The sequence below is a fragment of the Drosophila takahashii genome, chromosome 2L (assembly GCF_030179915.1).
Source record: "Drosophila takahashii strain IR98-3 E-12201 chromosome 2L, DtakHiC1v2, whole genome shotgun sequence".
In the NCBI taxonomy this organism is placed as follows: domain Eukaryota; kingdom Metazoa; phylum Arthropoda; class Insecta; order Diptera; family Drosophilidae; genus Drosophila; species Drosophila takahashii.
In genome coordinates, this window is record NC_091678.1 from 28,706,938 (window position 1) to 28,724,603 (window position 17,666).

The following is a 17,666-nucleotide window of genomic DNA, read 5'->3' on the forward strand; positions in this document are numbered from 1 at the left end:
ATTTATTTTTTTTTTTTATTTTCGGCCTATGAAATCGACCACTGTGTGCGCCTACCAGTGAATTTGATACCAATGTTAGATCTATGATAGTTTGGCACGCTTTGGTAATGCATAAGAATAAGTTCAAATTTGGAATAAAATCAAATAAGGACTTACCTCTGTCATTATTGTTTGGGCGATCCCACTGGCTGTGATGGGCGTCGCAGCCTATTACCAAACCTGTTTTGAGCTCTTCACATTCTTTAGCCAGTCCTCTGACTAGCGCGTCTGGGGGTCTTCCTTTTCAAAGGCCAAGTAGGCCGATAGCAGCCTTAGGGAGTCATTTTGCAGCTCCAGGTTTACTGCGTTGTTATCTCCGTTGCTGTAATTGCGAAGCAGAAATATACTAAGATGCCGTTTGGCTAAAATGCAGGTTCGAATTTTATGGATAAACTTGTATTCTTTTGTTCCTAGTCCAGCAACCTTGTCTCCTACTATCCAAGGTTCCTGTACCAGGTCGACTCCGCCCTCGACCAGGCAAAGCAATAGAGCAGCGGACGCTGCCAGGCGTCTCCAATGTCCTCCGGAGCCTTGTAGGACGGGGCCTACTACTGTTGGAAAAAAAAATAGATATCTCAGAAATTACGGTAAGGAACAAACAATTTTCGTCGGTTAAGTTAGGATGGCTATGAAATGGTCAATCTTGAATAGTTGAGTTTATTTTATATTTTTCATATATTTTGCATATTGTATGCATATATGCACACAAAAAAAAAACTTAGTAAAATCAACTGTAATAATTGTCAAACAGGCCCCAACCAGCAAAATTGTCAATTCTACTAAGTAAATTGTTACTCTTACGTAATTTGTAAGCGTAAGGGTTACTATAAAAACTAGTTATGTAACTGTAAGGGGAGAGTGTGTCCGAGCCATAGAACTATGGGGAATTTTACCACATAGTCATTTCACAACAACAAAATACACACAATTAGCAAAGACACAAACCCAAAGCAAAAACAAAATACACGTAACTATTTTAATAGTTACGTAACTATCTTTGTTGGTCAATTTTACCAAGCAAATTTTTTTGTGTGTGCATTTTAAGCAAATATGCAAAAAAAAAAATGCTATTAACTTTAAACTATATTTTTATTGAAACGAACTATGGTGTTTTCATGATTGATCTATCTTTATCCTATTAAAATATGCAATTAAAATCCGAGGTCTACTTATATATGTTGAAGGTGCGATCGTCAGTAGATCGCAGTTAAATAGTAGAACAGAAACTATTTATTAGGAGGTCCTATAAAACAAAGTCTGTCTTATTTCTGCTCTCTTTGCCTTGCAATTTTTAGTGGCGGAATTATTTGAAATATAGTTTAAGAATATTAGTTAAGACTTTTTTATACTTAGAGTAGGTAATGTTTAACTTTTGAAAATATCATTGAAAAGTCGAGCAGTAACACTATGGAAAAGTCAACATATATACATGAGCTGCTTTATTTTGGGACACTGCATAAACAGATATACTTCCCAAAGATAAACAAATGCCCATCAACAGAGTTTTTGTAAACAACCTCACAAGAATATACTGCATAAAATCTGTCAATATGTGGTACATCATTCTGAAGAAGGAAAAATAACCATCCTTTGGGACCCAATCTACAAAGTTAAACAAAACATAAGTTGGTGTTTAAATAGTACAGAAGGTCCCCTGAGGCTTTATTTGTGCTATAGTCTCCCACCGCCGGGTGAGTTAAAGAACCCTCATTTACCATCTGCTTTAATTTCACGCCAAAAACTAGAAGCAAAAATCGAAAATAATATGTTTAAATTGTTGACCGCAAATCGACGACTGATACTCATACACTTGCATAACTGATTTAATAAAGATAACACCAGTTTACAAAAAAAATATTGAATAAATACGCACTTCGTTAAACCTTTATTTTCTAGTAAGGTACATCTTCCTGATTAAGAAAAGGGCACTTACAATTTTTTGTATAGTACCAATTTTTTTTAAAGGTTAAAAAAACGTTTTTGATGCTTTCTTAATTTCTAATTTGAGCTGTGATTAACCTTTTAACTCTTAACCTTTTGCGCAGTTGCAAATACTAAAATTTTATTTTACCACTTCTTGAAGAATTGATGAAGCAATATGAGGATAATGATTTTTTCGGAAATCGCGGGTATTTCGGCGTACAGAATTTTTTTAATTTAAAATTCCCTTAGAAAAACTTAATTTTAAATAAAAATATTTTTAAAAACATTTTACCAAATATTAAAACCACTCAAACGAGTCTCAAGTCATGCATAACTGAAAAATCGGAGCTAATTAACAAAAACATTTTTTAAAAATAAACGGTAAGAGTTAAAAAAAAAATAAAAACCCATCCTTATATTTCAATCCTCCATCGAAAAAAAGTTTCGATTGATTCTGAGATTTGACCGAAATGGGCCTGTCACGTTTCACGTGGAATTACCCATATGTCAAAGTTGAAAAAATTAAAAAAAACGTGCTGGCATAAATGGCTTCGTTAAAAATACACGCCTAAAAACCGAAATTCGTTTTATAACTTCTACTTAAAGCCAACTAATTAGACTATCAACTCAAAAATCAATCCAAGGTTCGATTTTATATCGATTTTTTACGTTGGGAAAAACGGGCATTACAGCCCTGTTAGAGCCCTGTTGTGTCAGTTAACAGCTGTAAACGGCCAAAAAAACACTGTTGTCGCAAGCTTCAAAAATGCATATCAAATTAATTAGCTGAAAAATTGTAATGATCAATAGCTTGTTTTCAAACTAATTCGGTTTTTAGACGTGTATTTTTAACGAAGCCATTTATAACAGCATTTGTGCTTCTTATACCCTTGTAGAGGGTATTATAATTTCAGTCAGATGTTTGCAACGCAGTGAAGGAGATGTTTCCGACCACATAAAGTATATATATTCTTGATCAGCACCAATAGCCGAGTCTATCTAGCCATGTCCGTCTGTCCGTCTGTCCGTTTCTATGCGAACTAGTCTCTCAGTTTTAAAGCTATCGCGATGAAACTTTCCCGAAAGTCTTCTTTCTATTGCAGGTAGTACATATGTCGGAGCGAGCCGGATCGGACCACTATATCTTATGGCTCCCATAGGAATATTCAAACAAATATAAGAAAATTCATTGTAACTTTGTAGGAAGTAGGCGTTTTGATTCTTGACTACTTAAAAACAAAATTTAAATAAATAGAAACGCTGAATCTGGAATCTCTGGAACTGCACTGGGTGAGCATTACTTTATCTGCAAGGGTATATAAGCTTCGGCTGGCCGAAGGTAGCTTCCTTTCTTCTTTTTCACTTTTTTAACTTTGACAAATTGTAGCTTTTAAACTAATGATTGAATCTCAATGGTGTGTATAAGAAAGTTAGAGGACATTCTATTCTATTTTATTACCTGTAAAATGAGTCTTCGATGGCCGAAATCGGTTAATCACAGCTCGAATTAGATATTAAAAAAGCGTCAAAAACGTTTTTTACACTTTAAAAAAAATTGGTACCAATAAAAAAAGGAAGATGTACCTTACCAGAAAATAAAGGTTTCATGAAGTGCGTCTTTCATCAATTTTTATACCCGTTACTCGTAGAGTAAAAGGGTATATTGTATTCGTGCAAAAGTATGTAACAGGGAGAAGGAAGCGTTTCCGACCCTATAAAGTATATATATTCTTGATCAGGTTCACTAGCCGTGTCGATCTAGCCATGTCCGTCTGTCTGTCTGTATGAACGCTGAGACCTCGGAAACTACAAAATCTAGAAGGTTGAGATTTCAATTTTATTTTCTGCCGAGCGCCACGCCCATTTTATAATGTGTCTGTCGCCCTTTATAGATTTTCGAGAAGTATAAATTCAATTTTGTTGTGTATATTTATACCTATGGAAATGTAGAAGACATTTTTCAAATCGGACCATTCATTAAAAAGTTATGCGCAATCAAAAATGGTTATATATCCATCTCCCTTACACTCCCTTTAGCTGAGTGACGGGTATTAGATAGTCGGGAAACCAACCTGACTATAGCGTTCTCTCTTGTTTTGTTATATATATATTCTTTAAGCAACAAACTTTTGTTTTAAAATTTTTTGGAAAAACCCGCAAGTTTAGCGGGAAAACTTAAAAATTAAATTCTTTCCGTTGTCCTTTATTTTTGGGAACTTTGGGATATAGTCGTCCGATTTGTACAAAGCTTTTAATATTGTTTTAGGAAATTAAATAACACAGGCCGACAGTGTTTTTGGTGCAGCCGTGTGGGCATTAAATTGTGTTAATATATATATATATTTTCGAGTTTAACGGGTGGTATTTGTGCAATGGCGGTTTAGAAAAAAGTAGCAACATTAAATGTTATGATTTAAGATATCTTCGAGGGAAGAATTGTTCCTGACTCCTTTTTAAAAAAACAAACATTCTTAATTTAAGACCTTTTTTCTTAATTTAAGACATTTATTCTTTCTCTGTGTGCAAATAATAACATAACACCCTTGACCTGAGACATTAAAATACTTGGCTACGCTTTAATTGACACTTTCGATTTTGGGACACCAGAGAATGAATAAATGGATGGACTGATGCAGTCATTCATCAATTGACAATTGACAGCCATCCATTTCGCGGCCCATTCCAGCTGTCCCACCTGTCAAACATGCCCGGCCAAATTAGTTGAAAGCCTTTTACGAAGGACAAAAAAACCATGTGCTTATTTCTTTCCATTGGCCATGGGTTTTAGCTGTTGTTCGTAAAAAGCGTGAAAAGTACTCTCAATTCATCTCATTGTCTGTCAGTTCACTCTGAGACCCAACCCCATCGGTGAGTGTTAAACGATTTTATTTGATTTTATTCAACTTTATTTATTTTGACTGCACTTTTCGGTTTTGGGACCGTTGTTCATTTCACAGGCTTTCAATTTGTAACACTTGTCGTCGTTTGTAGTCCTTTTGAATGACTTTATTTGTCGCATTATGTGGACCCTCCGAAAATATTGGCGTAAAAAGAAAAAAGAAAAAGGGATGAACACATTTAATTATTTCCTCTATTTTTATACCCTTGCAGAGGAGTCAAAATCTGCCAAGTGGGCCACCCCTGTTCCGAAGGTCAGATTTTCATCGAAATTTTTTACTTTTCCGGTTCACAACGAAAATATAAGAACTTCATTTGAACGGTTTTGCGAAATTTTGAGTTTTACCGGAGTTATAGGGGTCAAAACATGGCATTTTTGACACTTTTTCGAAAAAGTTGCACTCAGTCAATAATTCATAACTTCGGAACGGTAAGAGATATCTTTATGATGTTTTCACTAATCGCTCAAGAATTATTATGGCTTTCCATAAAAAAATGTAAAAAAAAATTAAAATTTATTTTTCTTAAAAATAAATCAACATTTTTTTTAGTTTTTATTTTTTTCAGTGTTCTTCACCAGCTATAGAGTTTAAAACCATTTGAAAATGAAGTTTGATTCATTACGAAAAAGATCCAAAAAAAAAAAAGAGTGGCCCGGACAAAGGTTTTTCGCAATATCGATTTGAAGAAGGGCGCACAGCGGTTTTCCATACAAAAACGGCTTGCTCATGAAAATTGGCTGGTCAACACATGCCGTTGCGCGCGTAGCGTCAGCCGACTGCAGCTGTCAATGAGGCACTTCTTGTCGTTTTGTATGGGAATCCGCTGTGCGCCCTTCTTCAAATCGATATTGCGAAAAACCTTTGTCCGGGCCACTCTTTTTTTTTTTTGGATCTTTTTCGTAATGAATCAAACTTCATTTTCAAATGGTTTTAAACTCTATAGCTGGTGAAGAACACTGAAAAAAATAAAAACTAAAAAAAATGTTGATTTATTTTTAAGAAAAATAAATTTTAATTTTTTTTTACATTTTTTTATGGAAAGCCATAATAATTCTTGAGCGATTAGTGAAAACATCATAAAGATATCTCTTACCGTTCCGAAGTTATGAATTATTGACTGAGTGCAACTTTTTCGAAAAAGTGTCAAAAATGCCATGTTTTGACCCCTATAACTCCGGTAAAACTCAAAATTTCGCAAAACCGTTCAAATGAAGTTCTTATATTTTCGTTGTGAACCGGAAAAGTAAAAAAGTTCGATGAAAATCGGACCTTCGGAACAGGGGTGGCCCACTTGGCAGATTTTGACTCAGAGGGTATTATAATTTCAGTCAAATGTTTGCAACGCAGTGAAGGAGGCGTTTCCGACCACATAAAGTATATATATTCTTGATCAGCATCAATAGCCGAGTCCATCTAGCCATGTCCGTCTGTCCTTCTGTCCGTCTGTCCGACTGTCCGTTTCTATGCGAACTAGTCCCTCAGTTTTTAAGCTATCGCGATTAAACTTTCCCAAAAGTCTTTTTTCTATTGCAGGTAGTACATATGTCGGAACGAGCCGGATCGGACCACTATATCTTATGGCTCCCATAGGAAGTAGGCGTTTTGATTTTTGACATTGTAAAAACAACATTTTGGCCGAAGTTAACTTTCTTTCTTGTTGTTTATGTTTTTGGAAGATATTAGCATTATGTATAAGTAAAAGCAAAAAAAAAAAGGAAAATTTAAACCATTTTATTCATTTTTTTTTGCATGTTTATTTTATGAAAGTAGGTGTCCGATTTAGCGATGGAGCCACTGTAAGTATGTAATGAATTAATTAGGATAAAATGGATCACCCAATGCGTGCAATTCTAAATCAAATATTTTGCAAAAATTTAAATTATGTTCAAGACGAGGGGCGCACGAAGAAAATTGTTGGTAAATTTCGTCTCGAAAATTACACCCACAGTTATCACCCATAAGAGTTGAAGCTTTAGGTGCTTTTTTTAATTTTCCTTACTTCCGGAAATATTAACCTCCAGCTGTTGATCTGATCGCCAGCTGACATTGGGGCACTTCTTTTTTTGTTTACCTACCGATCCTGCGAGCGGATTCGTTTTTCGCTTAAACCATTTTGGCCTTAGCCTTTCATAGGTATTTGTGTGTTATTTTTTATATATTCTTCTTTTTTATGTTTTTAAGGTTTTTGGGGGTTGGATCTGTTCGAAATAAACGGTAAAAAGGGTAAGAATTTTTCTCTGCATTCGCTTAGCTAACCAAAATGATATAATTAGGCTACCAGAACGGTAGAGTTAAGGTGGGAATAAGGTGAGGTTAGTGCGGGGTTAAGTTGCGATTAAGGAGGTATCAGATAGATTAGGGTAAAAGTACTGTAAGGGAAGGATGAAGGTGAGAAAGTAGACAGTAGACTTTACTGAGGATAAGGTGGGTCAAGGTGACAAACAAGTTTTACTAAGAAAAAATTAAGTTAAAGTAAGTAGGTATAGTAAGGAAACATTTTTTTTCAGGTGAGACTAAAGTTAGGTTAGCTAAAAAGAGGAAAAACTGCTGTTAATGTGGATTAAGGGCCGGTTTCTCGAGTCCCTGTCAAAGTCCCTGATAGCTATCTGTTCGAAAAACTTAAATACCAGATAAACTGTTCGTAAAAGCAAATCGGCTTTCTCGACTGCTTTAATTTATCTGAACTAGAAACAATTACAGAGTGCTGTTAACGCACAGAATTGTGCTGTGAAGGGTAAAAAATGGCGTGCTTCGATTATTTCATCAGCTGTTTGGGTATAATTCAAAGGAAAAGTCAGCTGTGATTTCGTTTCTTCTTCTTAGTTGGCTTTGGGAAATCAGCTGTCATTCTATCGAGTCGAAAACGCTTAACAGGGACTCCGAGTCCCTGTCAAAGTTAGCTCTCACATTTATGCTCGAGAAAGCCAAAATGCCTTAGCAGGGACTTTATCTGTTCGAGAAATGTTAGCCGGCACTCGAGAAACCGGCCCTAAGACGATAAAATATTGAAAACAGCATTAAGGTGCTAAAAAAGTGTGCCAAGGGTTAGAATAAAATAGGTGGGGTTAAGGTGAGGTAATATTAGGGTTAATGCGGTTTTAATGTAAGGTATGTTAGAAGGATATGGATAGTGTGTTGGCTGTGGCTGCGTACCGACGGAGCCCCAATCTTCAGCAAAATATGATGCGGCGCACAGAGTGATTGTCCACCTGTGGCGGCGTTAGAAGTTCCTCGGAGTAGCGGTCTGTTGCCCAGGGTCCCAAATAAGAAGACGAAAGGTTCCAAAAATGTGCGTTGGATTTAATTAGGTTATGTAAAAAAGTATAAAAGATAAGAGCACAGAGGGTGCTTCTGAATGTATTGACTCTCGCTCGCAGACTAAATTGTCGGTTTTACATTTCATTTACCGAAGCTGCAGCTCTCCAAATTATGTATGTGCATATGACCAAATTAACTGTGATATGGTTCGATCTTTCGAACAAGACTACGAATAAAGGGCAAAGAAGAATGTCTGTAACTAGAGAGCTTACAGTGTGACGTCAGCTACACTGCAAGTTCTCGTGTTGACAATATGCAGTCCAAACATTCTCCCCCCTAATGATATTATTAGAATATTATTAACTGCTTCTTCAACGTCTTCGGTAGGTTGGAGGTTGGACGCTAAAAAGATAATGCAACTTAGAATTGTTGTGGAGGGTCAAGGTCACGATTTAACCAATTATCTTGTATGGGTAATGGGCACAATTTTGCTACTGGCCGTTTAATAATACCACTCTGAGACTGGAGTTTAACCACTCGAACCAAACCGTCTTGGCCGCAATGAGTTTCAGTAATTCGACCAAGAGCCCATAGATTAGACGGCAAACGTTCATCTTTAATGAGTACTAGATCGCCAGCCTGCAAGTTACGCCTATTTTCTAACCATTTCGGTCTCCGCTGCAAGCGTGATAGATAATCCGAGGACCAACGCTTCCAAAATTGCTGAACTAAGTGCTGACAGTTCCTCCATCTCTCGGTGGCACTTAGTTTATCGGCTTGTTCTGTTGGCATAGCGAGTAGAGCATCCCCAACTAAGAAATGGCCTGGAGTTAGGACCATCAAATCTTCCGGGTCATTGCTTAGCGGGCACAACGGACGAGAGTTTAAGCACGCTTCAATTTGAGCTAATACGGTGGCCAATTCCTCGTATGTGAGCGTACGATCACCAACTGTCCTTTTTAAGTGGTGTTTCATTGACTTAACGCCCGCCTCCCATAGACCTCCAAAATGTGGAGCGGAGGGAGGGTTAAAATGCCACGTAATCCCGTCATCTGTGAGTCTACCTAGAATCGTTTTTTCGATGTACAACTTGTATGCCAACTTGTCTGCTTGCAGCTTCCGATTTGCCCCGACGAAATTTGTGCCACAGTCGCTATAAATATGAACACATTTTCCACGTCGGCCAATGAATCGGTGAAGTGCTCCAAGAAATGCGTCCGATGTCAAATCCCCCACTGGTTCTAGGTGGATAGCCTTTGTTACAAGACATACAAAAACCGCTATATAGCCTTTAACCGAAGTCCGTCCTCTTCCTTTAGATGGCGATATGTTGAACGGTCCCGCGTAGTCAATCCCAACTGACGTAAAAGCCTTCTGTGGCCGAATCCTGGCCGGTGGAAGATTACCCATCTTTTGGCATGTAATATTAGGGTTAAGTTTATAGCAAACAATACATTTATGGATTTCTCTTCGTACGGCGTTACGTCCGTTGATGATCCAACATTTTTTCCTGATATGATTGAGTGTAAGGGCCGCACCTCCATGTAAGGTACTGACATGGCTATAACGAATGACCAAGCTTGTAAATGAATGCTGATAAGGTAGAATGTATGGGTGTTTTTCCGCCATCGGCAGCAGTGCGTCCCTCAAGCGTTCTCCAAGGCGAATGATTCTTTCCGATTCATCAAAATAAGGATTGAGTGGTAACAGCGGACTTTGCTTATGTAACATTTTCCCTTCCGACAATAGTTTCCAATCGCCTGCAAAGCCTTCCTTTTGGCACAAACGAACCGCACACAAAAACCCCTCAGAAAGCTCGCTTACCGTGAGAGAATCTACTATTCGAGCAGATTTCGATATCTTGCAATTCCTTATAAATCGATGAACATATGCCAGGATGCGAATGAGCACTGTGTACGATGAAAACCTTCCTAATATATCGGATCCGTTCTCTTTCTCCACAGAAATAGCGTTGCAGTGCATCTGCTTCTGTTCGCTGGTGACTCGGATATCGGTTCCAGGATCTAGTTTTGTCGATGGCCACTCACAATCTTTAAATCTCAGCCACGGCGGTCCATTCCACCATAATTGGCACGATGCTAATTTAGTAACACTGATTCCCCGACTTAGAAGATCGGCTGGATTATCCTCAGATGCTATATGTCGCCATTGTTTCCCATCGCATAGCTCCAAAATTTTGCTGATGCGGTTGGCAACGAAAACCTTCCACCTCGCAGCACCTCCTTGGATCCAGCTCAAAACGATCATCGAATCTGACCAAAAGACAGTCTCTGCAAAATCAATATGAATAGTTAAGTGATCCTTTAAATACTTAAATATTTTCGCAGCAATGACTGCTGCACACAATTCCGCTCTTGGAATCGTAAGCTGCGGCTTGATAGGCGCTACCTTGCATTTCGCTAAAATTAGTTCCGTATGAAAGGCGTTCTCTCCTATCGGAATTCGTAAGTAAGCCGCCGCACCGTACGCGTATCCTGACGCGTCGCAGAATATGTGTAACTGTGGAGTTCCCTTTGACATTCCCCAAGCAATGTAGCGTGGTATATGAATCTTAGACAAGTTTGGCAGCTCCTGAATGAATTTCTGCCATTCCTTTTGAAGTTTCAATGGTACGTGGTCGTCCCAACTAAGTTTTGTCTTCCACAGGGCTTGCACCATTCGCTTTCCAACAACGGTGATTGGGCTCAACCATCCCATTGGGTCGAATAACCTCGCAATCGTCGAAAGCATCTTTCTCTTTGTTGGTGTACCTGCTGGGAGATCAAAATTAAGTTGAAATCGAAACTCATCTTCATTGGGTTTCCAATATAATCCTAATGCTCTAATCGTCTCGTCACCTTGAAAATTTAGAGGCTCTTTGGTTTCCCGATGTTCTAGAGGTATTCCTTCTAACAGTTGAGGACAGTTGCTGGCCCATTTTCGCAACTCAAAAGATCCGCTTCTCATCATTCCTCTAACTTGAGCTTGCAGTTCCTTTGCATCGGAAATACTATTTGCTCCAGATAAAACGTCGTCCACGTACATCTGACGTTTAAGTACATTGGCTGCCAGCGGGTAGTTATGCTCTTCATCTTCGGCTAACTGCTGCATAACTCTAATGGCCAGATACGGAGCACAGCTCGTGCCAAACATGACCGTGCAGCAGGCGTATTCCTCTACCTGGACAGTGTTGTCCGGTTTCCACAAAATTCTTTGAAATTGAGCATCCTTCTTATGTATATTAATACATCTATACATTTTTTCCACGTCCGCAAGGAATGCAAACCTTATTGCTCTCCAGTTTATCAGTATTGCTGGGAGCTCCATGTGTAGTTTGGGCCCTATTGCTAAGATTTCATTCAAAGATTTCCCATTGCTCGTCTTCATCGATCCGTCAAAGACGACGCGCACCTTGGTAGTCGTTGACGATTCCTTGATTACTGGGTGGTGAGGTAAATAACAATGTGTGGCTCCCCCCGGGTAGCCTGTTTCTTCCGTTTGCCCAGCTTGTGTAACAACCTTTTCCATTTGCCCCAACTCCAAATATTCCTTTATTGTTTTGGAATACACCTCCTTCAGGTTGGCATCGTTGCGTAAACGCTTGTCCAAATGGCACAACCGTTTCAAAGCACCTTGACGCGACGACCCAATTACTAACTGGGGATCCAAAGTGGATAGAAATGGCAATCGCACTTGATATTTCCCTGAAGGTAACCGCACATGTGTATTAACAAAATGTTCCTCACACCACAAATCTTCCTTCGACAAAACTTCTGCTGCCTCATCCAACTGCTCAAATTCCCAGAATCTGCGAAGTAATCCTTCTAATTCCGCAGATGATTCGTCCTTGATTACTGTCACCGTATGCACCGTGACCCTTGTGTTGGGTTCCTTAACTTTTCCTGATATAATAAATCCAAGTCGTGTGCTTTGAGCAATAGGCCAGCCATCCGGTCCGCGATGTATTTCACTTAGCATTAATTCATCATAGATATCACTCCCCAACAATATGTCCACACCTTGTGGAACAAAATAATTAGGATCAGCCAGGCAAAGCTGTTCAAATTGAGACCATTTTTCCACAGATAAGCGACGATTTGGCATGCGCTTACTCACCTTTGGTAACACATACGCAGTCACACTATACCTTGCCTGTGGCTCAAACCTTGATCCAAAACATAAACGAACGGAAGAAGACGCTTCGGTAACTCGTGCGTTGGCCAGTCCATTAACCTTAATGTATGCCTTTTGACGAGTTAGTCCCAACTTCTGAACTACGTTTTCCGATACAAACGAAGCTTGCGATCCTTGGTCCAGAAATGCTCGGAACTGTAGTATGAACCCTTCTGCGGACTGGATCCGAACTAGAGCTGTTGGCAATAGCACTTCATAACTAGTCCCAGTTGCACTCGAAGTCCCGCTAATTGCGTTGGAAGTAACTTGTTGAACCTGCTCATTTGGCTCTTTAGTCAGCCGAACCCGATCCAAATGTATGAGCGTGTGATGCCGATCTGCGCAAATCGAACAATTGTTTTTAAGTTTACATCTTCGTGAGTTATGGTTATTCCCCAAACAGTTGAAGCACAAACGTTGCTTCATAACAGCTTCCCTCCGTACTGTTAGATGCATGCTTTCGAAAACCTTGCAATCTTGAACAGAATGACCGTTCTTGCAACATATGGCACATTTCTGCTCCGATCGGGCGACAAAGGAGGATTTCACATCTCGGCGCTTCTCAGACGATCCCGATGCTCCCTTTCGATCCTTGTTAGACAATGTTGTCCTCTCGCCACTGGCGGACGTAAGCATAGTCCTGTATTGTCCATCGAGATGCGCGGATAATTGTTCGAATGTTGGTAACTCCTGTGAAGTAGCCAGGGATTTTTCCCAGTCCAACCGCAGCTCCGCAGGTAGTTTCTTCGTCACCAAGTAAACTATGACATGACTTTGATCGAAAAGGTTAACGCCAACCTTTTCCAATGATTTAATACAAGAACGACAAGTTTGTAAAAACCCCTTAAGCGAAACAGGGTCATCGCTCTGCACCATGGGCTGTTGCTCTAGTACCTGCATATAATGTTGAAACAGAACACGCTTATTATCATATAAGTTTAATAACATTTTCCAAGCTACAGGATAATTTGTTTCGATCAGTGTTAGATGTTGAATATCTTTGATGGCTTCCCCTGACAAAGAATCTTTGAGGTAATGGAATCGATGTAGATCAGTGAGTCTAGGGCTATTATGAACTCGCGCTTCAAATATTTCCTTAAATGCCGGCCAATCTACAAATTCACCGCTAAATATAGGCAATTTAACCGTTGGAAGTTTAACCTCATCGATCGTGGTTTGGTCTGGTGCTATAAACCCTGACGATGGCGCGTTGCGATGCCCATCCTGCAAATCAAGATTGTTAATTCCTGTTGACGCAAGAAGTCGATCCTTAGTCTCATTTAGGTCAGTTCTAATCTGCGCCACACTATCAATATACGCTTCTTGGAACTTTCCTTCAAGGTCTGCCTCCATATAATCGTGCTGAACCAACTCGTCATCCGCACGCACCAATTTTCGATGGTTCTCTCGGAACTCCGTGCGAATATTGGCCAGAGATTCTAATCTAGTCTCCATATGTGCTTCCGACTTATTAGTGCCAGCTTTCCGAAAGTTCTCTAACATGCGGCGTACAGAATCAATCAAAGCTGATTGCTCCGCAATTAATTCCTCAAATGTCTCAGCCATGACCTTGACCCTCTTTCTCACAACAAAACACAGTGCACTAACCTTCTACAATAACCTCTTCGCGCTCCAGCGTAGTCCAAGTAGTGACCCACAGATATTCCACTCAGTCCAAGAGAAGTCTTCCCGGGTTTCGGCACCAAAATGTGTTGGCTGTGGCTGCGTACCGACGGAGCCCCAATCTTCAGCAAAATATGATGCGGCGCACAGAGTGATTGTCCACCTGTGGCGGCGTTAGAAGTTCCTCGGAGTAGCGGTCTGTTGCCCAGGGTCCCAAATAAGAAGACGAAAGGTTCCAAAAATGTGCGTTGGATTTAATTAGGTTATGTAAAAAAGTATAAAAGATAAGAGCACAGAGGGTGCTTCTGAATGTATTGACTCTCGCTCGCAGACTAAATTGTCGGTTTTACATTTCATTTACCGAAGCTGCAGCTCTCCAAATTATGTATGTGCATATGACCAAATTAACTGTGATATGGTTCGATCTTTCGAACAAGACTACGAATAAAGGGCAAAGAAGAATGTCTGTAACTAGAGAGCTTACAGTGTGACGTCAGCTACACTGCAAGTTCTCGTGTTGACAATATGCAGTCCAAACAGATAGAATATTAGTGCGTTCTAGGTGGGTTTACTGTTTAGCTAAGGTAAAGAGGGATTTTACTCTGATATTAATTTGAATTTGAATATATGAAAAAATCAACAATAAATGTTTTGCTAATAGTAGCGGACAACGTCGCTTCGGGTATTGCTAGTTACTGTATAATGGATTGAAAGGCTAACCACTCAGCCATTTTCTGTGCTTTTTTAGTTCGTTAAACTATACTCAAGATGAATGTTCTTACTTTTGAAGAGCCAAAGCTCAAACGTGACGGAGGGGAAACGAAAAAACTAACCTTTTTTCGAACACCACCTTGAAATCCGCTCCAATTATTCTAATAGTAAAATTATAATCAATACGATATTACCGGGAAAATACCAATTACAACAACAAACTTTTAAATACACAGAACGGCAACACTACTACACTCAGAAAAAAAATCGCCTATGATTTTCAGCCAACGGCGATTCGCCATTAATAATGGGAAATAATTTTCTTGAATTTACGGTTTCGCCTTTCTAAAAATCATTACCAATTTTTCTGAATTTTACGGCAAAAAACCCTAAAATTAAGAAAAATTTTCTTAAAAATAGAAAAATAAAAGTATATTTGTTTATAACCTTTTTTTTTAGTTTTGTCCGACTTTTTTTTATCACTTTTGCATTTAGGTTTGTTAACTAGGAGGAAACCTTTCATGTTTTAATGACAATCATATCGTGACAATAGGTTACATTTTTATTTATTTATTTTTTTATTTATTTATTTAATTTAAATTCAAATTTATTATAAATGTTTATTAATTACAATGCATTTTAAGTACAGAAAAAACTTTTTGTAAACATATAAAAGACTTAAGGAAAAATTCTTACCTCGACCTGAACTCGAACTCGCGACCGCTCACACCATAGACAGACATCTTAACCACTCGGCCACGCGTGCTTCTTGCAATGCAATGGCTTAAGATGCCTAAAGTGTTAACGGTCGTATTATTGGTATACCAATTACAATTACTTTAATTAAATCTTGTTAACAACAGTTTTAACAATTTAGTGAATGGAAAACCAAAACAAAAGATTTTTTATACGAAAAAAAAAACAAAAACTATTAAAAAAAAAATATTAGACTCGTCCCTGCGTGAAGTCGAACCGCGGTTTCCGCGGCGACTTTTGTACACATGTTTAGTGTCCGAACGCCTCTAACAGCTAGGCCACCATACTAGAACACTAAAAAATTACACAACTTTCCTAAAAAATAGGTATTTATTTTCTAGAATCAAAGGCGATTTCGCCATTAACTCAAGAAAAAAGGTCGGAAAATATTGCCATTAATCCAAGAAAAAAATCAACTATTCTTCTTCTTATTCATTTTATAAAAAATTTTATGGCGAATTTCCATAAACTTAAGAAAATTTTTCTATAACCTAGAAAAATTTTCTTAATTCAATGGCGATTTGAAATCACGGGCGATTTTCTAAAATTAAGGGCGATTTTTTTTCTGAGTGTACGGAAATTCACTGGATTGGTCGGAGAAGTCAAGTCAATTGTCCAGGACATTATTATGAGGTTCCGGGATACATTTTAATATGACAATAGAGGCGGGAAAGGCAAATCAAGATGTTAATGACGGCATAATTCCAAAGTACCTTAAGATTTTAAAGGATAAAAAATATTTAAAAAAATTATTTTTTAATGTTTCTTTCGTTGATCCGATAGAATATTAAACAACCGATTAAGCGTTGGAGCCACTGTAAATATCTGCCTTATGGCAGTGCATTTATAAACACAATTAAAAGAAAGTCACACGCACGCGAGTAACGATTCACACACAGTCCTGAAAAAGACAAAAATTGTGAGTTGAGGAGAAAAACAAAGTTCAATGGAATTGTTGTTGGCTTGGCTCAATACGGACAGCGACACAAAAAGGAACTTGCGTTGTGCCTAGGAGAGTATGGTATGTGCCTCTCCGTATGCTAAGTGCCGAAACAAAAACAAATGTGCCCGCGGGCCATAGGACTGAGCACCCCTGATATAGATATTTAATGTTAAAGTGACATTGAGAAATCGTACCATAAAGATTTAAATATATGTAAATAGTTTACTAGCAAGTCCAAAACTGCAATTAAAATATGAACCCTGCATGAAGAAGAGTCAGGAGGGCAACAATTAACACACTCGAATCTGGAGTTCCGCAAGCATCACTTTGATAGTTAGATAAGCAAATACAAGTGCCTCCCGTGCACGTTGTGACAAAGGACAAAGTGGGCACGGACGTGCGGAAGGATTTTGTAGCTGATAAGCTCTGAGAAGCGAGAGCGAGCGAGACAGTAATTCAAAACCGATAGAAATGCAAGGTAACATGCAAATTGACATACAGGACGTTTGTCACGACATGGACAAACACAAACAAATGTTAGATGCAGATAGAGGTTAAATCGAAAGGAAACGTCATCACATGAATTGCATTAGTTGGAGACCGTCGGACAGACGGTCGTTGTATTTTATTTTGTTTTTAGTCGGTTCCGAATCGAGGAAACTTCCCTAAGCAAATACACACAAAAAAAAACTTGGTAAAATCAACTGTAATAATTGTCAAACAGGCCCCAACCAGCAAAATTGTCGGGTGAACTTCGGTTTAGCTCCTACCCCCAATTTTGTTCAAACTTTCCATATCGACGTGTTTTTGGGTCCTGATTACGGGAAAAATAGTCAAAGTTGGCGCAAATAACGGGATCATGGAAAATAACGGTAAAAACTGTTTTTCTTAAATATCTTCGAATATAATAACCTAATCAAAAAGCTAGCTAGAAGAAATGAAAGCTATTAAATAAATGAGTATTTTATGTTTTATACATTTTTTCTTAAAAACTAATAGTTTTCGTTAAAAACGCTAAATAAGAATATTTGTTCACAATAATTGAAAATAAAAAACCGTTGGAGCAAACTTGCGTCATTTTGCCCGATATATCGCACGAAAGCTTCATGTTATATCGGTGTGTCAAAATTTATATCGATGTCTCTCGATGTATTAGCGATGATACTACCTAAGCACGAGAATGGCATTACATTTTTTAAGAAGAGCAATTCTGTTCTCGTAGTTTAATATAACATTTAGAAAACAAAATAAAATACAAATTATACAACGGAAATAAAATTTATTAACAAAAAATACATATAAATCATTTATAAAGTCGCAGGCAAAAATTTTTTTAAACA

At 38.3% G+C, this 17,666-nt stretch overlaps 1 protein-coding gene across 1 annotated transcript; it reads right to left on the reverse strand.

Annotated features, from left to right (window-relative positions):
• Positions 1 to 258: 258 nt before the first annotated feature.
• LOC138914861 (uncharacterized) lies at positions 259 to 13,859 on the reverse strand. Its single transcript, XM_070219559.1, has 7 exons — positions 13,440 to 13,859; positions 12,710 to 13,187; positions 10,892 to 12,631; positions 9,945 to 10,411; positions 9,393 to 9,530; positions 475 to 584; positions 259 to 361 (listed from the first exon to the last, which is right to left on the reverse strand). Exons 1-7 carry the CDS (start codon positions 13,857 to 13,859, stop codon positions 259 to 261), a joined length of 3,456 nt encoding a protein of 1,151 aa, XP_070075660.1.
• Between the last annotated feature and the right edge of the window lie 3,807 nt (positions 13,860 to 17,666).